Source organism: Phacochoerus africanus, chromosome 5 (genome assembly GCF_016906955.1).
Source record: "Phacochoerus africanus isolate WHEZ1 chromosome 5, ROS_Pafr_v1, whole genome shotgun sequence".
Taxonomy (NCBI): domain Eukaryota; kingdom Metazoa; phylum Chordata; class Mammalia; order Artiodactyla; family Suidae; genus Phacochoerus; species Phacochoerus africanus.
Genome location: NC_062548.1, coordinates 118,184,900 through 118,209,659, shown reverse-complemented (window position 1 = coordinate 118,209,659; position 24,760 = coordinate 118,184,900). Strand labels below are relative to the sequence as shown.

Sequence of the window (24,760 nt, the reverse complement as noted above, 5' to 3'; positions counted from 1 at the left end):
AGAGTGTCATAACTAGATAATTTTAGGAAGAAGAGTACATCCTTTTTGAACCACGAAAGTTGGTAAAAATTAAATAATAGCACAGGCAGAATAAGGGGGAATATGGCCTAAGTCGACTCTGTTTCGAGTTGTCTATGGCATTACATTTATACCATGAAACAAAATAACCTATAAGAATTCTATTTCACTGTTAGTCATTCAGTTCCACGCAGTCTGTGATTTTTGCTTCTCTGCGGGACTCATTTGAAATCAAGACCCTGTTTAGAACTGCAGGTGCACGCACAGTGATGCAAAAGGAATCTAGCAGCTGAGAATGCTGAGCAAGACTTACTGAACCGAAATGTCAAGCATTAAAAAAAGTACTCAAAATTTTAACGGTAAAATGTAATTGCGGTTTTAAATCAAATTTCAGATTTGTCCTGGTTTCCCAGAAGGCGTTTTCTATACGGCGGTGCGCTATGATTTGGTGTTGGCTTTTGCTCGGTTTTGGCATTTTTCCTACAGCCTTTCAGCCTGTGTGTAAATGGGAGCAAGAATTTCAGTGACTGAGCCTCCTTCATTTCCTCGTCTCTTCCATCCTCTGCCCACCCAGCAGGGAAGGGCTCAGAAGGGCCAGAGGTTTCTGGTCTTGCTATGTAGACAGGAAAAGGGAGCAGGATTTGGAACTCGGATCTCCTGAGTGTGCTCTGGGAGGAAAATGAGAGCCGGGTCCTGGGATGCACGGTTCCCGAGGTGTGATTTCTTGTGGCTTTACTAAGGCAGAGGGTCTGGGGAGCCCAAGTCCCAGATCCCAGAGCCGAGGCACCCCGCGGGTCCCCTCTCTGTGTATTTCTCCCTCTCCTCCCCCAGTTTGTGAAATTCGCCAACATCGAGGAGGACACCCCGTCCTACCATCGGAGCTACGATTTCTTTGTGTCTCGCTTCAGTGAAATGTGCCACTCCAGCCACGAGGACTTGGAGATCAAGACTAAGTGAGTACAAGGCAAGGGGGCTGCCCCTCTAATGACAGAAGCTCGATGGGTCCTGCAGAGCTCCCAGCCCGGATTGTCTGACGTCATGGGCGTTTCCCTGCATTCTGATGTTACTGGTGGGGAAGGAACCCCAGGCAGGACTTAGGTGGGCGCGTGGGCAGAGCTGGTGTCCCACCACGTGCTTTCTAAACAAACAGCCTCTGGGGGCAGAACACATGTCAGGATGTAATGTCTTGGTCCTATAAGCCCAATTTGAGAGCCAGTGACACACACATACATGCACACACACCTGTGACCTCTTGTCTAGAAGTACATGCATTTATAAACCTGAGAAATATTCACACTCACCACTCACCATCAAAACATACACCCACAATTAAAAAGCCAGAGTCCATACACTGGCTGATCCCCACTGCCCTCCTGACATCATCTACACACACACACACACACACACACACACACACACACACACACACACACACACACACACACACTCTCATTCCCCTCCAGCCACACAAGCCACACATCAGGACATTCCAGCCATAGGACCTTTGCACAGCCTGTTCCTCTGCGTAGTGTGCTTCCTCTGTGGGTCTGTACAGCTACTCCCTCACCTCCCTCAGGGCTTTACTCAGACGTTGTCTTGTCAACAGTGTCTTCCCCTGAACATCCCGACCCCTCCTCCCCTTCTCCCTCCCCCTGCTCTGTTTTTATCGCCGTAGCACTCACCCCCCTCAAACGTGTTTCATAATTATGTTTCTTATTCATCTTCTGTCTTTCCCACGTGGAGTGTAAGCTCTGTGGGGCAGGAACATTGTTCACGGCAGCCTCCCAAGTGCTACAGCTGTGCCTGGAGAGCAGTCGGCACTTAGCACCTACTCGTTGAACAAAGGAATGAAGGAATGGGTGCTTTTCAGATGAACATCTCGAATAACAGAACACACTTTTACACACATACTCACACTTACTGAAAACACTTAACTCCCAGAAGATGCAGTGTCACCGACATAGAAATAAATCCCTTCAAATAAGATCACAAAGAAATTCACACAAGTATTAGCTAACACGGATAGATAAAGCACGACACACAGCGTGGGACGGACCAAGCGGTAAGTCAGCATTTTGTACCAAGCTCGCCCTGGGAACTATAACGTGCAGAGGATGAGAAGTAAAGCGCTGCCTACAAAGCGTGTATTATCAACCCGGGTAGGCAGTATGAAACTAGAGCCTATTTTCGAAGGAGAAGGAAGGAGGGGGGTGGGCTGAGCTGTCTTTACCAACCAACCTGCAGGAGATGAGAAGGGAGGGGCTGGGGACTGAGGGTGGGTGACCAGCAGGCCCGAGGAGACCAGTGTCCTGGAACTCAGCCCATGACTCCTTCCTGCATCATGTTGGCACCTTGGGGGGCCCAAGTGCCACGTGACATGCAACAGCAAGGTCGGGGAGCCCTCTGTGCCTCTAATGACACCTTGCCTGCCACGGCTGATGGTCCGGGTTGGAGAAATGGGATATGAACCCCTCCACCCCCCAGGCTGCTGATTCCCAAAGCTTTCAAGCCATGGAACAGCTCTGGGCAGGACACCCTGGGTGACTGGTCCTCTGTGTCCCGGCTCCCCGGTCTCCCCCTCTTGACCCAACCAGGGACTCCCCAGGGCTGTGCTGCCTCAGTGCCTCTGATGGGGCCCATGCAGGTCACAGGAGGAGGGAGAGCCTTGTCCTCTCCCCAGCGTTGGTTCCTGCAGCAGCCACCACGCTCCAGGATGGCTGTGACGAGGCAGAGGGGCTGGGACGGGTGGGGTGTGTCCAGAAGCAGGTGATGGGGAAGGGACGGGGCTGTGACCCGGTGTGGCTGTAACGGGTGTGACCAGGACTGAGCAGTGCCAGGCTTCGGGAGGGGGAGGGGACGGGACCCTCCTGGTGCTGCCCCACATATCCACACACACGCACAACCACCCACACTCATGCACCCGATCCCACACACAGTTGCGTGCACAACCACATACTCACACACAATCACATACTCTCTGACACACACAAATCCACGCACTCACCCACATACAACCAGGTGCACATACATACATGCAATCCACACAGCAGGAGGGGCAAAGGTGCAGGAGCAGACCAGCTCACACTGTGTCCCGATGGCATGGGGAATGGACTGAAGGTTTGGAGAAGAACCTGAGGTTTGCTCCTGGCAACTGGGCGGTGCCCTTGGCCCCCACGGCCTGGCACCTGCCACCTGGGAAAGGAAGCCTGCCAGGGTGAGAGGAGTTTCTCCTGTGCGCTTGTCTGCCATTCACAACCACCCTGCAATGCTTCTCCTGGGCTTTTCTGCTGGTCCTTCTCAACCTTTGCGGAGCCCAGAGCTCCTTTCCAAGAACTGCACTTGGGTCACATACCTCGCTGTGTGTCTATGTGTGCATGTCTGTGTGTGCGTCTGTCTGTGTGTGCAATACCCTTGGGTTCAGAGATGTCCCGGGTCCCTTGAACGTGAACAGACCTCCACTGAGCACCTTAAAAGGAGCAGTGGAGGCTTCTGCTCTCCCAGGCCAGATGTTTCCAAATTTACTTTGAAAGGATCCGTGAGATCTGGGTATCATGGAATGAAATGCGTACCTATGTGGAAAGGATCCTGGGAAGATTAAAAGAGTGAAAAAAATTAACAGTCACACAGAAGGAAGCTCTGGGGAAAAAGTTTACCATCCCGGTCCCACCCCCTGGGGCTGGTTTCCTGGCTCTCTCAGGTGGGACTCGAGTCCAGCATGTTTGGGAGTTATTTCTAGAGTGAACAAAGGAGCATCTTTTAGCCTGGAGCCAAGAATAGGTAGCAGCCTGGTATTCCAGTCTTCACTCTCGAGTCTGGACAGCCTCTGGCTCAGGGGTTGATTAGGGATCAGGTTCGGAGTAGCTGAGTGTTTGCGCAGGGAGTTCTGGTCCATTGCCAGCAGCCCTGACCGATCCCTGGCCAGGAGATCTGGGTGCAGTAGGCATCTTTCCCCCCTCCCCCGCCACCCCAGTTATGGTCTCTGAGTAAAGCCCTGGATAGCACTTGGTAACAGCACTTAAAATTGAAGATGAAATCAAAACTGGCAGCTAAATATTTAGAAAAAACTGCTCTATTCCAATAATCATCAAAAGGATAGGAACCGAAATTGCTACAAGATGTGAGGGATTTTCTGAGCCACAAAATTAAAGCAGATGCTTAAAAGGAGATCCTGGCATCCCTGTTGAGGCTCAGCAAGTTAAGAACCCGACATAGTATCCATGAGGATGCAGGTTTGATCCCTGGCCTCGCTCAGTGGGTTAAGGACCCGGTGTTTTCTCACAAGCTGCAGTGTAGGTCTCAAATGCAGCTCAGATCTGGCATTGCTGTGGCTGTGGTGCAGGCCGGCAGCTGCAGCTCCAATTCAACCCCGAGTCTGGGAACCTCCATATGCCACAGGTGCAGCTGGAAACAGGAATGAAATGAAATGAAATGAAATGAAATGAAATGAAATAGATGCCCAGGGCTGAGGCGGAAACAGTGCTGATGGACTTCTCCTGCAGCTCGTGTAGCGGGGGTGGGAGAGGAACTTGACAATATCGGGAGCCTTTGTTTCTTACGTTCCGATTCAGTCATTCTACTCAGGGCAGTGACGTCAAACACAGGGAAGTAAGTGATATCCACTGTGGCCTCATTACAGAAACAAACATTTACAAATAAATGACCAATAGGAGCCTCGTTTAGAAAGTTCTTATGATAAAGTATTATGCAACCTTTCAACATGTTTGTGATTCTAAGTTAATGACGCAGGAAAATGCTTGTGATGGAAGGCTCTGGGGGCGCGGGAAGCTGATGCAAATCACTCAGGCAGTAGGTTCTGGATTCTGTTACACATTACACATAGAAGAAAGGAAAGACACCAAAATGTCAATGATAATTATCCTTGGTGACGGCAGGAGTGAATCGCCTTTACACTTGTCTATAATTAGCATGCATTATTTTATAATCAGAAAAAAAGGCTTGGTTAAAAAAAGGGAACTGCAGGCTGAAATAAACGGCCAGTAAAGAGGCTCCCCTCCTGCAGCCGTGCTGACCCCTGGGTCAGTGCAGTGGGATCACTGATTTCCCCTCTGGTTTCTCAGTGTAGTCCCAGCCAAGACCCCTTTGTGTCCGAGAGCCTGACGGCTCTGTGTCCCCCATGCCCTCTCCCTGTAAGGTGCTCACAGCCCTAGTTTCTGCCTTGTCAGTTCTTGGCAGCACTTTGAGCTCTTAGATCTTGGGCTCGAGCTGGAGAAAACCCAGCTGGGTACGCAAAGGGCTGGAGAAACTGGCACCCTAAGGATGCAGCCTGCACGGTTCGGGGCAAGGGCAGTCTGGGCATCTCTTAGTTGAGCCCGAAAACACGGCCTTCGGGCTCACATCCGGCCCCAGGACCAAGCCACACGAGGAGCAGAAGGTGGGCTCCATTCTGCCTTTTGATGGACGAATGTATCCCTAATCCCCTCGAGATGTTCCTGTCCTTGTCACAGGAGCTGGATTTGTCAGGGCTTGGAGACGTCATGGCCCCCACGTCTCCCCTTTCCTTGCAGAATCCGAATGTCCGGCATCAAAGGTCTGCAAGGGGTGGTGAGGAAGACGGTGAATGACGAGCTGCAGGCCAATATCTGGGACCCACAGCACATGGACAAGATCGTCCCCTCGCTCCTTTTCAACCTGCAGCACGTGGAGGAGGCAGAGAGGTGAGCCGGTGGGGGCGGGGCCTGAGCAGCCCTCCCGGGGTGCTTGGCGACCAGGCGGCGGGGCTGGTTGGTAAAACCCGGCTCCAAGGCCAGGCATCCTGGCTTTTGTGGCTTGTTCTGCAGTGAGTCCAAAGCTGGTTCCCTAGGAGCCTTGGCTCTGGCCTTCACCCCTTAAGGTCTGCATTCCCGAAGGAAAAACAGCAGTGGTGCTGGGTTCCCTGTGCCAAGTGGATGCTCGTAAGAACAGCAAGAACCTAGCGTTGCCCTCCGTCTCTCTAGAAGCAGCGGGTCAAGGAGGTTTTTTATTTTTATCATTTTTTTTTGTCTTTTGTCTTTTGTTGTTGTTGCTATTTCTTGGGCCGCTCCCGCGGCATATGGAGGTTCCCAGGCTAGGGGTTGAATCGGAGCTGTAGCCACCGGCCTACGCCAGAGCCACAGCAACGCGGGATCCGAGCCACGTCTGCAACCTACACCACAGCTCACGGCAACACCGGATCGTTAACCCACTGAGCAGGGGCAGGGACCGAACCCGCAACCTCATGGTTCCTAGTCGGATTCGTTAACCACTGCGCCACGACGGGAACTCCTCAAGGAGGTTTTTAAATGCCTTTCATGGGTCCAATTATAGGGAGAACCTTTCTTCCTCCCTTTCCTAATTGTATTTTAGGCCCTTAAAACATGCCCACTTGACCAGCCAGCAGCCACTGGACAGGGGTTACAGATAAGTAGGTTTTAATCTGGGAACCCCCAAACATGGGATTTATCCTGTCCCTGCCCCTCGTTCTTCCCCTCTGTGAAATGGGATGCAGGGAAAGGTCCGTAGTGCTGTCCACCTTGTCCGCGCATGATGCTGACTGAAGATACCCTGGGCTCCCCCGCGTGCTATTAGTTGAGCCTGTGCTGCTGGAGTCGGTGGAGAAAGTCACTCTGCCCTCTGGCGGTTGTTTCTGGAATAGCATCTCACTGACACGCTCCTGGGGGGTCTGCAGTGGTCTCAGGATGAGGAATCCCTGGGCTCTTTCCGTCTTGACCTGGACCTACTCTCTGTGACACTGGTACCACTGAGTCACACTTGAGCCAGCCCCTGTGCCTTTCCTTCTTCCCTCCCGCTTCCGCCCCTTTTCTTTTGCTTTCCCTGACTGTCTGCCCCTTCTCTTCCCACCTCATCTAAAGCCTTGAGGCCAGGCAGACCTCTGTGCCTCCAAGGCCCGTAGTGCTCAGGGTACCTGTCCCTCCCACAGAGGCACAGCGGGTACCCCTAGGATGTCCAGAAAAAGGACTTTATCCCTCCCCCGACAAGCTTCCTCCATCCTGGGCCTCTGTACCCCATTTAACTTCTGACAGCTTCGACAGCTCCCCTGGGCCCCAGTGTGTCCTGCCTCAGATTCCTGCTTGTCTTCCTGGAACCACTTGCCTGAGGGAAGCACAGAACCCCGGGCGGCACAAAACCAGCTCCCAGCTGTGCGTGCCATCCTTCAGTCGTGGGCTGTCTGTTTCCACAGCCGGTCCCCCTCCCCGCTCCAAGCGCCAGAGAAGGAGAAGGAGAACCCAGCAGAGCTGGCTGAGAGGTGCCTTCGGGAACTGCTGGGCCGGGCTGCCTTCGGCAACATCAAAAACGCCATCAAGCCTGTTCTCATGTGAGTGCTCCCCTCCCCGCCACCGTCCCCCCCCCCCCCCCCCGCAACCTCAGCCCCACCTGGCCTTCAGCTGGGAAGGGTTCCACGTGGCTGCTGTGGCCCAGTGGGTCCCTTTTCTGTGCCTGTGTTCCCTGAATTGTGCATCCAAAGCTACCACGTGGTGGCCACATGAAGTTTTGAGGTGGGGAGGTGACAGGAGGGCCCAGAGGCTGGGACTGCCCTGGGGTCCCTGGTGCTTCCCTTTGCTCACCTACATCTGAAGGACCTTGCTCCTGAGCTTGGCAGGGATCGTTCTCCCACCAGGCTTCTCCTCCTCCCTCGAATCCCTTGCATTCCATAGTCACTCCCATATTCTCTCCCTCACAGCCACCTGGATAACCATTCTCTTTGGGAACCCAAGGTGTTCGCCATCCGTTGCTTTAAAATCATCATGTACTCAATTCAGGTACCGTGGCTCCCTGGTCCAGCTTGTCCCCCTGGCCAAGGGTACCCCTGGGAAGGGACAGTGCCCACCCAGAGAAAGCCAGCTGTCCTCTGTAACTTCAAAGCTCCTACTTGTCTAAACGGGTGCTGCCTAACCTGGTCCTGGGAACCTCACGCAAATACAAGCCCGCAGACCATGACTGGCTGCGGTGGCTTCGTCAAATTGCTTACTCGACACCCGATCTCTGTACTCAACACAAGTGGGCATCAGCCATCCTGAATTGGCATCAGACCACATGCCACACTTTTGGCCTCTCGCGGCCCTTACCAATAAGACCTAGGACTTGGAAAAAAATGAAAAGCAATACAGTATTTTAAAACTGACAGTTGTTGACCTGTATTTAGTGAAAGGACCCATATGGAAATCCAGGTCCTCACTGGGATTTGACTCCGCTGCTTCTTGGACCGAGGGGTGGGGGGAGGGACTCAGAAGAAGGACCCAGGGTATCTGGGCCTCTCCAGCGTCCACCGGCTTTGGGTCCCCGGTGAGGGCTGCCTGGCTCGGAGGCCACGTGGGGGTTGCTGTTTGGGGACCAGCGCGTCTTCCTCCCCCCAGCCGCAGCACTCCCACCTGGTTATCCAGCAGCTCCTGAGCCACCTGGATGCCAACAGCCGCAGCGCGGCCACGGTGCGGGCGGGCATCGTGGAAGTCCTGTCGGAAGCTGCTGTCATCGCTGCCACCGGCTCTGTGGGTAAGGGGGGGGCGCCCTGAGTGGAGAGGGGGGCGGGAGCCCCCTAAGGACAAAGAACTGCCCTTAGCCCTAGGTAGGCTGCCTCCCCGCTCTCCGTAGGCACGGCAGGGAGGGGTGGGAGCCGGGGAAGGTGGGGGCAGAGGAAGCCCCCGGGCTGGAACTGGGCCTGGGCCTGCCCAGTTCCTGCAGGGCGGGGGAGAATGAGCGAGGGTGCCAGCCCCGGATTTTTCGGGTCTCCACCCCGCTGCGCTCAGGACCCACGGTGCTGGAGATGTTCAACACTCTGCTGAGGCAGCTTCGGCTCAGCATCGACTACGCCCTGACCGGGAGCTACGACGGGGCCATCAGCCTCGGCACCAAGATCATCAAGGAGCACGAAGAGCGCATGTTCCAGGAGGCGGTCATCAAGACGATAGGTGCGCGTGGGGCGGGGCAGGGGGCGGGGCCCGGGCCAGGAACCGCCCCGGCTTGGGGGGGGAGCTGGGGGCGGGGTGGAGGAGCCGGGAGGCGGGGGGGGGGGGGGGGGGTGCCACCCCTGCAAAGACATCAGTCCAGGAGATGTAGGATTGCCACCCACTCCGATCGTGTTCTTCGTGGACACTGGGGAAAGTGGAGTCCGACCACGGTGCACACCGCTCTCAGAGTGGCCTGGGCCAGCCTGAGTGAGGTCGCAGAACCATCTCCCTGGGTTTCTCAGGCTGGGGTTCAGATCTCAGGCCAAGAGAGGTGCCATCTTCCTGCATCCCAGTTCCCCCTTAGGGCTGCCTGATGCTGCCACGTTTGGGCGATTGGAGGGGAGGTGGGAGAGAGGAAGAGGGGAGGAAGGAAGGAGGCAGGGGAAGGCCGTGGGGTTGCCCCAGGGACGTGCGGGGGGTGGGGCTGTGACGCCACCGCACGCAGGTGAGGGCTTGTCACTCTCAGGGCCTTCCTGTCCTGGCACCGCTGGAGCGTCCCCTCTCCATCCCGAGAGCTTAACCACAGCCTCTGAAATAACAAGTGACGGGCCAGGAGCCTGGAAAGGTCCTCTGGGAGCCTGGAAGGTTCTCTGCCGTCATCCTGGTATCTCCCTCTGGGTCTTTATCGTCTCCGTAGAGAAGCAGGCGGCCCTCGTCACAGTAGTTGGTTCAGCTGAAAGGCTGAGCCGAGACCTGCAGCTGTGGCCTCCCCTGGGCCAACCCGCTCCTCCGTGCCCCCACCCCAGGCTCCTTCGCCAGCACGTTGCCCACCTACCAGCGCTCGGAGGTGATTCTCTTCATCATGAGCAAGGTTCCCCTGCCTTCCCTGCACCACCCCATGGAGACGGGGAGGACCGGGTGAGTCCGCGGCGCCTTCCTCCCCCTTCCTCGCCCAGCCTAGGTGCGCCCCAGGCTCCCCTTCCCACATTTTCCAGCCCCCTCCCTTCGCCACCTCCACGTTCCTGGGTCTGAACTCCCTGGCTTCCCTCAGGCTGCTCTCCAGGCCCTGGGCAGCCTTTAGCAGGCCTCCCACAGCAATTCCTCAGGCTGTCCCCCCAATAACAGCCTCCCTTGGGGGGAGCCATTTGCAACCTGGTCCGCATCCGGCTCTGGAAGTCACCGACCTGGGCACCCCAGCAGGATAAGCGTAGCGGGGATCTAATCATGAGGGCGAATCGGGTGGCAAGGGCGGGTCTTCCCCTTATCACCATCCTGGTGTCTGCGTCCCCGTCTACAGGGAGAACAGGAACCGGCTGACCCAGATTATGCTGCTGAAATCGCTCCTTCAGGTGAGCCTCTCCTGCCCGCACTCCCGCTCTGCCTCCACAGGAGGCATGCCCTCCGAGGAACTAAGAGAAGGCTACCGCATGCAGTTGCGCATGTTGCGCACTGCACAAACATGTCCAGCCAAAGGGGTGAGTAGGGGGCTGAAATCCAACCCGTGTCCCACTCACTAACCAGCCTAGGTCCCCCCAGGGCTGGGTCGTCGAGGCAGAACACCTGTTTCTAACTTGCACAAAGGTACCTTCTCAGCTGCTGATGGCCATGTCTCTCAAACATTATCTCGGTATTGAGACAGAATCTGTTGGTTCCTGCCCTTTTCCCTCCAAGTACCTCCCCTTCCACCTGCTTCTCCCTTGGCCCTTGGGCCCACCTCAGTCGTCTCCCAGCCACTATCTTTCCCTTTATCAGAATTTTTTTTTTTTAGCCATTCATCTTCTTTCCATTTTTCCAGCCATCCCTGGAATCTAGATTTATTGTTCTCAAGTGCCATTTCCATGACCGTGTTTAATATATAAATTCCATAGAGATTTTGAGCCATCAGTCTGAGGAGGGCCCTGGAATCTGCATTTGTTAACACCAGCCTGGCCTGAGCTCTGGACATCTCGCAACTAGATTATTCTCATAGTTGCTCCCTCCCTTCTCACCTGTCATAAATACAACCAAGATGGATTTTCTAGACATGTTGTTCCCCAAGTGTTACTCCCTGTTAAAGAGTAAATCTGGGAGTTCCCGTCATGGCTCAGCCGGTTAAGAACCTGACTAGTATCCATGAGGATGCAGGTTCGATCCCTGGCCTCAGCTCAGTGGGTTCAGGATCCGGTGTTGCTGCAGCTTAGATCCTGCCTTTCTGTGGCTGTGGTGTTGGCCAGCAGCTGCAGCTCTGATTCAACCCCTAGCCTGGGAACTTCCATATGCCTCGGGTGCAGCACTAAAAAGACAAAAAAAAAAAAAAGTAAATCTGTTTCTAATTGATGTGCATCCAGATTTCAAACTCTTTTCAGACTAAGATCAGAAGGTCCACAGTCCCCTGAGCCCCCATGTCATCCGCCTCTGTTCTGCCCGTGCTGCTCTGTGCAGCCCCCTCCCTCCTGCTCACCCCTTTCTCCCTCTCCCCAGACCACACCTTTCAGGTCACTCTGGTTTTTTGGGCCATGCACATGGCATGTGGAAGTTCCCAGGCCAGGGGACGAACCCAAGCCACAGTTGTGGCCTGTGCCATAGCTGCGGTGACACCAGGTCCTTACCCTGCTGTGCTACACAGAAACTTCCCGTGTCGCTCTATTTTTGTAAAGGCTTTTCCCGCTGATACTGCCCCCATCTGGTCACCTCCTTGCTCCGTGTGCACCTGCTGTTTCTAGCTGCGTTCACCCTCATTCATTTGTACCCGGTCTCTTACCGAAGTGACGGTTTGGGGTACACTCATATATATATCCCCCTTCGGTGAACATTCCTGTTGATGCCACCAGGCTTCACTAGAGCCTCAGGGGCCTGCTGAATCATCAAAGGCCTTGTTTTGCAATGTGGACTTAACAGTATATGTATTTGGCTGCCTTTCATTGCTTTGACGACATCACGGATGCGGTGTCTGTTTCTGTCAGCTGGCTCTAGTCACAAGAGCCCCACTGTGGCCAGGCCAGAGCAGGTGTAAGCAGATGCTTTGTGTGCTCTTTGGCTGTTGCCATGTCCCTGGGTTCTGATTCCTCGGCCCTGCCAGAAGTTCTTCCGCTGTCTCTCCATTTCTTTGTGACTGTTTGGGCTCCTGTTGTTCCTGGCGAATGTGCATCGGTTGTGCCCCGAGGGGCTGGAACATCACATTCAGAGGCTCTCAGGCTCCTGCTTCCCTCTAGCGCTTGTTCTTTGCTTGCTTTGAACAACTAGATGTGCCTGCATACTGTCCCCAGCCACTCAGCTAAGCCGGGCTGAGCAGGTTGCACAGGTAGTTGTTGGAGGGTTCCTAAAAGCTGCGTAAGGCGGAGGACGGGGGAACCGGGCTTCGGGACGTTCAGAGAGAATGGTTGCCTCGGACCCAACTTCTGCGGGCCGCTCCGCCCTCTGCCCACCCCTGCCGAGAGGGCTGGTCTTCCTAAGCACGCTCTCCGGGGCCCCCTGGCAGGTGTCCACCGGTTTCCAGTGCAACAACATGATGTCAGCTCTGCCCAGCAACTTCCTGGACCGCCTTCTCTCCACCGTCCTCATGGAGGATGCAGAGATCCGACTCTTCGTTCTAGAGATTCTCATCAGTTTCATTGACCGTCACGGCAACCGGCACAAGTTCTCTACCATCAGGTGACCTCGGGGTCTCCCCTCCAGGTGATGTGTGATGGGGGAGGAGATTCCCTCTAGGGCTGCACACTCAGGGGGGAGGATCCTCAAGGGGACCCACCAGGGAGCCGGTCATGGACGTGGACCCTGGGGTCCTGCAAGGGAAGGAGAAACTGAAAGGCCACTTGTGTCTGGGAGCAGGGGACGGGCTGGCGAGTTGGGAGGTAGAGAGGAGATACCGAAGGGAGCTCTGGGGTCGGGAAGGTTATCAGTAGAGCCTGGGCGGCTTAAAGGGAGGAAAGGAAGGGAGGGAAGGAATAATCTGGGTCGGCATTGAAGAAAAAGAGACAGGAACTTGAGAACTAGGGGGAGAGTGGAACCTGGGCTAGAGCGGAGGCCCCATCATGGCTTAGTGGTAGTGAACTTGACTAGTATCCATGGGGATGTGGGTTCGATCCCTGGCCTCGCTCAATGGGTTTAAGGATCCGGCATTGCCATGAGCTGTGGTGTAGGTCACAGACGCAGCACGGATCCCACATTGCTATGGCTGTGGTGTAGGCCAGCAGCTGCAGTTCCAATTCAACCCCTAGCCTGGGAACTTCCATATGCCACAAGTGCGTCCCTAAAAAGATAGACAGACAGACAGAAAGAAAAGAAAGAAAGGAAAAAAATAGGGCTGGAGGAACACAGGGCGGCGCTGGTACCACCAATGACACTGGGATAAAGCCCGGTGAAACCACCTGCGCTCTGGCTGGCTTCACACAAGGGCTAAGGTGGCCCCTGACGTACGTTCCCAGCACCCTCAGTGACATCTCTGTCCTGAAGCTGAAAGTGGACAAGTGCTCCCGACAGGACACCATCTTCATGAAGAAGGTTAGCAAGCGTGACCTTAAGACACGGTGACCCCCAGGCGGGCCCGACCCTGCAGATCCCAGGCTTCCAGCCCCTGAGTTTCCACTGACCGTGTCCCCAGAGCCTGCTTCCTCCTCTTGGACTGTTTAGTCAGGACCACCAGCCGAGCCCTCTAGGGGATCAAGCCCCCGGGTCCTATTTATCATCAAGCCAGAGTGAGGACCCCCCCCTTGGCTGTGTCCCCCTAAAACGGGATCTGGGCTGCAGCTTTTGCTGCTGGTTTCCCTGGACCCACCCTCCGTAAGCATGTACTCCTGCACGTGTGCGATTCCACCGGGGTCTGTTTTAAAGGCCTCCTGTCCCTGAGGGCAGAGGTGGGGTACACAGCCGCGCCGCCCCCTTCGGACTGCTTTCCCATCTCCTTGCCCCACCGGCCCCCACCGCGCCCGCCGTGGCCTTGCCCCCACCCTTGCCCCCCCTCTCCAGCACTCCCAGCAGCTCTACAGACACATCTACCTGAGCTGTAAGGAGGAGACGAACATCCAGAAGCACTACGAGGCACTCTACGGCTTGCTGGCGCTCATCAGCATCGAGCTGGCCAATGAGGAGGTGGTGGTGGACCTGATCCGCCTGGTGCTGGCTGTTCAGGTGGGGCCCGCCGGGGGCAGGACCCAGGGGACATGGGGGCTGGGATCGGGGGAGGGGACCTGTTTGGCCCAGCACGAATGAGGGGGCCAAATAGCCACCGCTTAACAGCTGTTTTGGAGCCCGGAAATATTGCCCCTCTGGTTGGCTGTGCCTCCATGAAGACTACAAACCGTGGTCCTGTTTGGGGAACCACCAAAGGGTGCTCCATTCATGGCCCGACCCATCCTCAGGCTAAAGGAGACCCGGGGAACAGGAGCTTTCAAAAATATTTTTTCACCCCTAGTAGTTTAGGCCTCTTGGGAGGTCTGAATGGGGCTCCAAGAGCTACCCAGACAGAGTTCCTAAGCCCAGAGGGATCCTGAAACAAACTTGCCTGTCTAAAGATCACCTGGTTCCCAAACCTGGCTGTGCTTTCAGAATCGCCCTAAGCCCTTGCCAAAAATGGATATTCCTAGTTCTGTCCCCAAGCTCGGGGACCTGGAGATTCAACAAGCCCCCCACCCGTGTGACTCTTAGGCAACCAGTGTGGCACTAGCTAGGACGTTAGACTTCTCAGGTCTGTCTGCCTGGGTGGAAATGTACGTCCCAGGCTGCTGGGAATTGAGGGTGGGGGGGGGGGTCCTTAGGCCTCAAAGGCCAGGGCCTCAGGGTCCTGAAGCTAAGTGGGCATCGTATCTTGAATGTGGAGACTCTTTGGCTCGTTGCTTGATGATGCTAAGTCCTGCAAGCCCAACCCAGAGGCTACGATATTCACATCTCTAGAACCGGAGATTCCTTTATATCCTGGTCCTCTAGTAATTCTCACAACTCCGTCAGTTGCACATAGGAACCCAGCTGAGCACGTCAGCCCAGGCCTCTAAGATGCACCCAAGGTCTGTAGTGAAGCAGAGAGCATCCCAGAGGCGGGATTCATGAGGGGTTGGACATGGAGGTCCCTACAGCCCAAACTGCAGAGAGAGGCCTTGAGCGCGTGGCCTCTCTCCTGGAGTATTTATGAGCCTCCAGCTCGTGGATTGTTCTAGCAACCGTTTGCTTCAGCTTTATTGAGGATGACTTCCGCCCCCAGGAAGTGATAGGGCAGATGCTGCAAAAGGCTCCGCCAGGCATGGTGGGCCCTCTCTAAAGGAGGCTGGGCATGGTTGGGGCACTCGTACAAGCTGCGAATTCAAAAGTCCCACGGTCGCTCTGTTGCACAGGACGTGGCCCAGGTCAATGAAGAGAATTTGCCTGTTTACAACCGCTGTGCCCTCTACGCGCTGGGCGCCGCCTACCTGAACCTCATCAGCCAACTCACAACGGTGCCTGCTTTCTGCCAGCACATCCACGAGGTTGGTGTCCGAGTGACCCTGAGAGCGCGGGAGGCCCTCGAATTGGGTTCCCCAGGACAACTTGTCTTGAGTGCGTGAGCCCCGGGCTTAGTCCAGGCGTGGAAGAGCACGCTGGCTTGAGAACTGGTGACAGTGAGAAATAAGCAGTGGTGGGATCGCCTTCTGTGCGACCTGACAGAGCAGGGCAGGGGGAGACTCGAGCAGTATCCTGAACCCCTCCCCAGCCTGCTTTCAGCCCCTCTGCCTCCCCGACTCCTGGAAGTGCATATACACACACCCCTCGGGTCATCGGGAACAAAACCTACTGTAAGAAAAGGTTTTGTGGAGTTGCCGTCATGGCTGAACAGAAACGAATCTGACTGGCATCCATGAGGACACAGGTTCAATCCCTGGCCTCAGTGGGTTAAGGATCCTGCATTGCCTGTGAGCTGTGGTGTAGGTCGCAGACGCAGCTTGGATCTGGGGTTGGTGTGGCTGTGGTGTAGGCCAGCAGCTATAGCTCTAATTCGACCCCTAACCTGGGAACCTCCATATGCCGTGGGTGCGGCCCTAAAAAGACAAAAAAAAAAAGGTGTTGTTATTATGAAAGTTTTCAAATATCACAAAAGCAGTGAGAGCAGGGCACTATCAGGCGTAGCTATCAGGCAGGTTAAACAGTTATGAGAATTTCTCCACATTCGCTTCATCTGTCCCTTTTCCTTTTTCTTTTCCTTTGCTGAAATATGTTCAGACAACCCTCAGCCATCATGGTGTTTCACTCCTACATATATTAGTATTTGTGTCTAAAAACACATGGGCAGGGTAGATTACTTCCCTGGTGGTCTAGTGTTAGGACTTGGCACTTTCACCCCGTGGGCTGGGTTCAAACCCTGGTCTGGGAGCTGAGATCCCACTTCAAGCTGCTGCCACAATATATATATATATATATACAGACCCCTTTCTGTCTAATCACCATGCTTCCCTCATGCCTAGTTAAATTATCAATTATGTGAGAGTTCCCGTTGTGGCTTAGCAGGTTACAAGCCCAATCAGTATCCATGAGGACGCAGGTTCCATCCCTGGCCTCGCTCAGTGGGTTAAGGATCTGGCATTGCTGTGAGCTGTGGTATAAGTCCCAGATGTGGCTCGGATCCCGAGTTACTGTGGCTGTGGTGTAGGCTGGCAGCTGCAGCTCCAATTCAACCCCTAGCCGGGGAACTCCCATATGCCGCAGGCGCGGCCCTAAAAATCCAAGTCAATAAATAAATAAATGATCAAGTACGCCTTGGGATTCTCTTCTTCCCAGTCTGTAATCAAATGTTCTCAGTCATTGCAAAGGGACATATTAAAACATACTGAACTGTGTCTGCGTGGAATGATACAATATGTAGGATTCACTTTAAAATACGCTAACAACAACAAAAAAATCTGAACAAGAAAGCTCTGGTCTCTGCTGGCCTGGGCTGGCTGGGGGGTATGGAAGAGGGTGTGCCACTGCTGTGCCAGAGCCAGCCTGAACCAGGCAGGATCTTCCCCGCCTCTGAGCTGATCCGGGAGGGCAGGAAAGGCAGCGCCCCGACATGCTCGTCAGTAAAAATAGCAGCATGGTGGCTTCCCCGCCTCCTGCACATACTTGCATGCGAGCTGTCCTCCCACGCCCCACCATCCTCGTACCTGTCACCCTTCCTGTCAGAAGTTTGCACAGGATGCTGAGGGAAACGCACCGTGTCACCCCCCATCAGGATGTCTTAGAGGGCACTTGAGTTTGGGGGGCAGGGCGACCTCTGCTCCCTTTTTCATGTTTAAATAGAAAACAGAAATGAGACACAAGAGCAGGCAACTGAACTCAGAGCGTCCTGCGTTTGGAGGCCCCTCAAGGCGTGTGTCACTGGAGGCAGCTTGAGCCGTCCTCCTGGGCTTCTCGGGCGTCTGAGTTTCTCCCTCTGAAGCCCCGCTGAGGGGTGCTCCGCCAGAGAGTGGGTGGGAGGGGGGAAGCCCTGGGGTGGCGGGAGCCCCCTCCCTGCTGAGCCCAGCTCTTCCTGCGATTCCTCCCGAACCACAGGTGATTGAGACCAGGAAGAAAGAGGCTCCCTACATGCTGCCCGAGGACGTGTTTGTGGAGAGGCCCAGGTGAGGAGCACACGGGGGACGTGGCCAGGGACCCTCAAGGCTGCTGAGCCAGGATGGGGGTCGGTCTGGAGCCAGGAACTTGGACTTCTATGAGCTCAAGGGCAGAAGGGGACCCTTCCTGTTGCCCAGAAGTCCTGGGTCAGGTTTGATCCCCTCACGTGCCCATAATCCACGCCGTGAGCCATGTCAGTGTGTTGTGCTATAGAGGATGGGATGTAGCCTCTGGGAACTCTGGCCAGGCCCTTGCGAACGCATCCCGGAGCGGTCCCTCCAGACAAGTCGCTGTCATCCACCCAGGTGGTCTTCTCAGCTGTAGTATGTGAGCCAGAACCACCTCGGCATCACGGGAAGTCGTGGAAAAAAATATCCTGGAGTGGCTCAGGGGGTTAAGAACCCGACTAGGATCTCTGAGGATGCAGGTTGCCTCCCTGGCCTCGCTCAGTGGGTTAAGGATCCCGTGTTGCCGTGAGCTGTGATGTAGTTTGCAGATGAGGCTCACATCCCGAGTTACTGTGGCTGTGGTGTAGGCGGGAAGCTGCAGCTCTGATCCCTCCCCTAGTCTGGGAACTTCCATATGCTGCAGGTGAAGCCCTAAAAATAAAAATTTTTTTAAATATTTTTTTTTTAAAAAAGGAAAAGATATCCTGAAAAAAAACCCAAAATATCCCACAAGAGGAGATAGCCTTATAAACTATGGCCCATCCGCATCATAGACAACGGGTAGCTCATCCACATGTTTCACTGGAAGAATAGTTCCAGTGAGATATTCGCTCTGTAATAAGTGACTACAACAGGTAAATAAAGCAGGTCCCAGAACAGGACTTGGGGGTGCTGGGGAGATGTTGCCTGTGTGCGCAGATGTGTGTGGTGAGGGATTCTGGCCCAGGGGTAAATGCGGTTCTCTCTGGAAGGCGGGACTGTGGCTCATTTCTTCCTTTGGCTTCCGTGTCCGAGGTTTTGTGAATGAGCCTTACTTTTATGATAAGGCAGGTCATGAGCCAATCAGCCCATTCACCCCTGGGGCTCACCTGCCTCTTCCCCCCCTCTGTCTCCCAGGCTGTCTCAGAACCTTGACGGAGTGGTGATCGAGCTTCTCTTCCGCCAGAGCAAGATCAGTGAGGTCCTGGGGGGCAGTGGATACAACGCAGACCGGCTCTGCCTGCCCTACATCCCTCAGCTGACAGGTATGAGCTCCCACTGCCCCGCTTGCCCCTGGCTCTTCTCGGCCTAAATGGAAGGAGCGTGTGGGTCCTTCGGTCACCTTCCCTGGCACCTTGGATGTTGCACAAGAGCTGAGAGAGACGGCACATGGAGCTCCTGGCCAGGGATCAGATCAGAGCCGCACTTGCAGCCTCGGCTGCAGCTGTGGCAACACCAGATCCTTAACCGGCTGTGCTGGGCTGGGGATCAAACCTGTGTCCCAGTGCTCCTGAGACACCGGCACCCATCCCATTGCCCCACAGTGGGAACTCCTGCAACTTATTTCCTGAAAAATCTCAGACGAATCCTTTGGCAGCTGTGTCTCAGGTGCCTTGTCTGTAAAATAGGGATATTAACAATACCCTCCCAGAGTTCCCTTCATGGCTCAGCGGTTAGTGGACCCAACTAGGAGCCATGAGGATGTAGGTTCGATCCCTGGCCTCGCTCAGTGGGTTAAGGATCTGGCACTGCTGTGGTGTAGGTTGCAGACACAGCTTGGATCTGGCGTGGCTGTGGCTCCGGCATATAGCTATAGCTCCGATTGGACCCCTAGCCTGGGAACCTCCATATGTTGCAGGTGCAGCCCTAAAAAGCAAAACAAAAAACAAAACAAAACAACAACAACAACAAAAACTTGCCCCCCTAAGATGGGCGGAGAAGGCCCACAGCCCTCCATAAACTCCCGGTAGAGCCTCATGTGTACCCTCCCTCTGAGCCCTCCAAGAACTATGGTCCAGGCCAAGGCAAGAGGGTCGGGAGATGGTGCTGGGGACATGATCCTGGCTCGACCCCTCTCCAAGGGCGGGGAATTCTGCTTTCCTAGATGAGGATCGCTTATCCAAGAGGAAGAGCATTGGAGAGACCATTTCTCTGCAAGTGGAGGTGGAATCTAGGAACAGCCCAGAGAAGGAGGAGGTGAGTGTCCCATTCTTTTTCTTTCTTTTTTTTTTTTTCCCTTGCTTTTTTAGGGCCACACCCTCGGCATATGGAAGTTCCCAGGCTAGGGATGGAATCGGAGCTACAGCTGCAGGCGTACACCACAGCCACAGCAACGGTGGGATCCGAGCTGTGTCTGCGACCTACACCACAGCTCATGGCAACACCGGATCCCTAACCCACTGAGCGAGGCCAGGGATCAAACCCGCATCTTCATGGATTCTAGTCGGATTCATTTCCGCTGCACCATGAAGGGAACTCCCGTGTGTCCCATTCTTGGTCCTCTGTCCTGGTAATGCCCACCTGCGTCCCTAGGGGAGGGGGCTGCTCCCACCTCCTGTGCAGTCATTCTCCAGGATCCAGGCTCCCTTAATCCCACCACACATTTAAGGTTGTGTGGCAAGTACATTTCTCAAGTCCTTCTTTCTTACTGACTCTTATTATATGTATCCTAGACATTTCCATCTGAAAAAAATAATTTCTATCCCCCATACACTCCCACGATGTTATAAAAATCAGTCTCGAAAGGCCTGCTGGCGTCATTCCCATCTGTGATTCCCTGGATCAGGGGCTAAAATGTTGTCTCATCCAGAAGCCCCGCCTCTGCACCCCCCTCCCTAAAGGGAGCCTCTAGCCTGACTTATATCACCTCTTGAACTTCATATTGTTACGGCAGCTGCCCAGCAGCCCTGCGCCACATCGTATCAGCTCTGGCGACAGCCCTGTAGCTGTAGTATACCAGCTCTAGTGACAGCCCTGTGGCTGTAGTGTACCAGCTCCAGCAGCTCTGTGGCTGTAAGGTATCAGCTCTTTTACCCGGCGAGAAACCAAGTGAGCACTCAGAGAGTTGGAGAACTCAGGCTTATTACGCTGGCGGGCTTAAAGGAGACCGATCTCCAGAGTCTGAGCCCCGAAGAAGGGTTTCACAGGCTTTTATGGGCTACCTCTTCCCGGTCCATGCTTGGCTGGTCGGACCGGAGCGAGGTCAGGCACGGTAGTAGATGCGGAAACAAGTTTGCGGAAGCAGGTGTGTGGGGAGGGGTGGTTGGGGTTGTTGGCTGGCCTTTGCTTAGTCACCACGGCCGGGGTCTCTCCTTTCTACCTTTTTCTTGGGACAGTTTCTCCTACAATATCAATGAATTCAATCTCTCCTTGTCTGTCTCTTGCACTTAATATTACATTTCAGTGATAGAATATGAGGAGATCATGGGTCTTGCCTCGAGGGGCTCGTCGTCTTGTGGAGAATTCCTGAAATTTAGTCCAACCTCCTTCACTCTTTTCAGCATCTGATCTAAGGCCACACATCAGTGAAGCACACTTCTTTGGGTCTTACTATGTTCCTCCTCCTCTCATGAATGCTGCAGAAGACTGCGATGCTGTGACCAGGTCCTTGCACCAACTGCAGCCTGTCTGACCTTGAATTCTCAGATCACCGTGGTGGATAATTTAATAGTGGAAGTCTTCAAAAATGTTGCTCAGTTCTTGAAAGGTTCATAGGAGATTGCATTTGCTAGCTGCCTCCTCTGGCTTTAAATATTTTGTTAGGTTCTCCGAAGAAGCCTTTGAATTACCGTGTTTTCCTCCCAGAGGGTTTAGGGGACCAGCTGGGGGAAGGGGTGGGGAGGCTGAGTCCTTCCAGGTGAGACTTGGACTCCCCTCCCCGCTCTCTCTACTGCACTGAGAGGCTCCCTGCCTGCCCGGGAGCTTCCAGGGTTCCTGGTGAGAATGGGGGTGTCCGGAGGGAGTTTCTGCCCATCAGGACATTCTTCTGAGAAATGAAGGGGCTGCCAGGTAACTGAGGAAGCCGAGACTGCCTCCGCTTTTCTGAGCACTTCTTTCCTTCTCCCTCAGCGAGTGCCAGCCGAGGAGATCACCTATGAGACGCTAAAGAAGGCCATTGGTGAGCGGGAGGCCCGGGGAGCGGAGGGCGGGGCTGGGTCCCCGGGAGGCCCATGGGCGCCTCCTCTGCTGCCCTCCTGAGGGAGATTCAGCACTGGTGGCAGGGGCAGGGCGAGAGGCTGGGGGCTTCCTCTAAACGCTTCACGGCTACCAAAGCTGTAATTATTTATTTTTTATTTATTTAATTTTTTTGCTTTTTAGGACTGCATCCACAGCACATGGAGGTTCCCAGGCTAGGGGTTGAATCGGAGCTGTAGCTCCCAGCCTAGATTACAGCCACACGGGATTGGAGCTGCATCTTCGTCCAACACCACAGCACAGCTCACGGCAACGCCAGATCCTTGACCCACTGAGGGAGGCCAGGGATCGAACCCACAACCTCATGGTTCCTAGTCGGATTCTCGTCTGCTGCGCCCCGACGGGAACTCCCCAAACTACAATTAAAAGTCCCCTTCTCTTTGGGGTTGGTAGATGCACACTATTCCATTTAGAATGGATAAGCAAGGAGGACCTGCTGTACAGCCCAGGGAACCATATCCAGTCACTTGTGATAGAACATGATGGAAGGTAATATGAGACAAAGAAGGTATATATATATATATATATATATATATATATATATATATATATATGACTGGGTCACTTTGCTGCCCAGCAGAAATGGACAGAACATTGTAAGTCAACTATAATTTTTTAAAGAAGTTTTTTTTAAAAGTCCCCTTCTCTTAATGGGAGTTCATATCTTATGCCAGGAACCCCCTCCCCTTTTTTTTTTCATCATGGACACCAAGGGGAATCTAGAAGCCTTATTACTGAATGACCTCAGGCAGCTATGCCATAGGCGTTCCCGGTTTTTGTGGTCTCTCTGGCTTTTCCATTGCTGAAGTCCCTTTTCATTTCATTTTATTTATTTATTTACCTTCCTAGGGCCATGCCCGCAGCACATGGAAGTTCCCAGGCTAGGGGTCTAATCTCAGCTCCTGCTGCTGTCCTACACCACAGCCACAGCAACACTGGATCCTTAACCCACTGAGAGAGGCCAGGGATCGAACCCTCAGCCTCATGGTTCCTAGTAGGATTTGTTTCGGCTGTACCACGACAGGAACTCCCATTGTTGAAGTCCCTTTTCAAATTACCCCAGAGTGCTGCCTGTTTTAGGATCTTAAGTTTAAGAGGCCCCGTGGCAATGCAGCTCCATGAGGCTTCAGCCCCAGTTAAGGGTCCATTTAACTAGTTTTCAAGCTCTTAGGCCAAGAAGGGGGCTGAGCCCTTGGGCAGACTTGGGTAGTGCTGAGAGAGGGCTCGCTGTGCCCCTCACCAGCAGAGGGGGGCACAGGGCAGCAAGCTCGGACCACACCCATCGGGCTGGACCTGGGGGCTGACCCGTGTCTCTGTGCCGCAGTGGACAGCGTGGCCGTCGAGGAGCAGGAGCGTGAACGGCGCCGACAGGTGGTAGAGAAGTTCCAGAAGGCACCCTTCGAGGAGATCGCAGCGCACTGCGGGGCCCGGGTAAGTAAGGCGGGACAGGGCGTGACAGGGCCAGTCTTCCGCGTCAAACGGACACTGGATCTGGGTCCAGGGCAGGACTGAGTTTCTAGATCTTGGCACTGTTGTCACCGGATATTAGGGTTTAGCCCTGGCACCAATTGTTTCCCCACGTACCAAAAGGCTATTAGTCATACGCTCCTCCAGACGTCACAGTTGTCATACAAGGAAGAAGCCCTGGAGTTCCCGTCATGTCGCAGTGGTTAATGAATCTGACTAGGAACCATGAGTTGTGGGTTCGATCCCTGGCCTTGCTCAGTGGGTTAAGGATCCGGTGTTGCCGTGAGCTATGGTGTAGTTTGCAGACGCAGCTCAGATCCTGCGTTGCTGTCGCCCTGGCATAGGCTGGCAGCTACAGCTCCAATTAGACTCCTAGCCTGGGAACCTCCATATGCCACGGGAGCGGCCCTAGAAAAGGCAAAAAGACAAAAAAAAAAAAGAGGTCCTGTCCTCAGGATCTCCTGTACCAAACAGAGGATACTTCTGTTCATCAGGGCACGTACGTAAATAGCACTAACGATGCACTAGAGCATCTTGCATTTATCAGCTTCTCTCCCTCACAGGACAGCTCTGTGAGGTTTTTGCCATTAGGCTCGGCCATGGCCCAGGAAAGAAGGCCAGCGTTTGCAACAGGGCCTGCTTCCAATGGGGGTGGGGGACGGGGGCACAGCGGGTAGAATGGAACAGCCGCGTCTTGGAGAAGAGGTTTGAACCAGAGGGTGCCAGATGAGTAGAAAGACGGACTTATGGGAGTTCCCATCGTGGCTCAGCGGAAACGAATCTGACTAGTATCCATGAGGATGCAGGTTCGATCCCTGGCCTTGCTCAGAAGGTGGAGGATTCAGCGTTGCCGTGAGCTGTGGTGTAGGTCACAGATGCAACTTGGATCTGGCATTGCTGTGGCTCTGGCGTAGGCTGGCAGCTGCAGCTCCCATCCAACCCCTAGCCTGGGAATTTCCATATGCTGCGAGTGAGGACGTAAAAAAAACAAAAAAAGACCAAAAAAATAAACAGAAAAAAGAAAAGAAAAGAAAGGAAAAGAAGGACTTATGACCATGAACAGGGGAAAAGCACAAACATTTCTTGAAAATGATGTACCAGGATTTGTTAGTCCCAGTGTCCATCTTAGTAACAATGAAACCTAATCACATACATCCCAGATCTACAAATAACTTCTATTTTATTGTACTTTTTCCTCTCAATAAAGATACCTGTAGGGAGTTCCCTGGTGGCCCAGTGGATTAAGGATCTGGCATTGTTACTGCTGTGGTGCAGGCCACTGCTGTGGCACAGCCTCAGTCCCTGGCCTGGGAACTTCTACATGCTACAGACATAACCAAAAAAATAATTTTCTATCATGTATATTTCTAACATATATCCCTAGACTTCTCACCTATTATGATAATTATATATGGTAATATATATTATAATATATAGAAATACGTGTAAGTATAATATCGATTTTTCTGGGCCTGTAAGATGCTAAACTCTTGTCCCGTCTCGAGAGGTAGATGCTGCTCATTTCATGAGCTCAGAGTCGAGGCCCAGTTGCTGAACACGCGCAGTCTCACTGTCTGCGAACGTGGAGCCAGAAGGAACCAGAAAGATCGTTTTCCCTAACACGCCACCTTTGCTCAACTGCTCCTTGGGCGTTAAGGAGTTAAGCTGGTTTGGAACCAGCTCTGAGCCTCCTGACTCCCTGCCCAGCAGGCCCTACTGCCCCACTTGGAGGAGCTA

At 54.0% G+C, this 24,760-nt stretch overlaps 1 protein-coding gene across 1 annotated transcript in view; it reads left to right on the top strand.

Moving 5' to 3' along the window:
• The window catches only part of EFR3B (EFR3 homolog B), an 83,179-nt gene that overhangs the window by 56,932 nt on the left and 1,487 nt on the right, over window positions 1-24,760 (top strand). Inside the window, exons 5-21 of the mRNA XM_047782512.1 lie at window positions 850-971; window positions 5,544-5,693; window positions 7,196-7,330; window positions 7,697-7,775; window positions 8,370-8,505; window positions 8,760-8,921; window positions 9,707-9,818; window positions 10,198-10,249; window positions 12,358-12,530; window positions 13,304-13,379; window positions 13,845-14,006; window positions 15,203-15,334; window positions 17,376-17,443; window positions 18,500-18,627; window positions 19,467-19,558; window positions 21,431-21,479; window positions 22,881-22,987. Coding sequence (XP_047638468.1) covers window positions 850-971; window positions 5,544-5,693; window positions 7,196-7,330; window positions 7,697-7,775; window positions 8,370-8,505; window positions 8,760-8,921; window positions 9,707-9,818; window positions 10,198-10,249; window positions 12,358-12,530; window positions 13,304-13,379; window positions 13,845-14,006; window positions 15,203-15,334; window positions 17,376-17,443; window positions 18,500-18,627; window positions 19,467-19,558; window positions 21,431-21,479; window positions 22,881-22,987 — 1,935 coding nt within the window. The remainder of the gene's footprint in view (window positions 1-849; window positions 972-5,543; window positions 5,694-7,195; window positions 7,331-7,696; window positions 7,776-8,369; window positions 8,506-8,759; window positions 8,922-9,706; window positions 9,819-10,197; window positions 10,250-12,357; window positions 12,531-13,303; window positions 13,380-13,844; window positions 14,007-15,202; window positions 15,335-17,375; window positions 17,444-18,499; window positions 18,628-19,466; window positions 19,559-21,430; window positions 21,480-22,880; window positions 22,988-24,760) is intronic.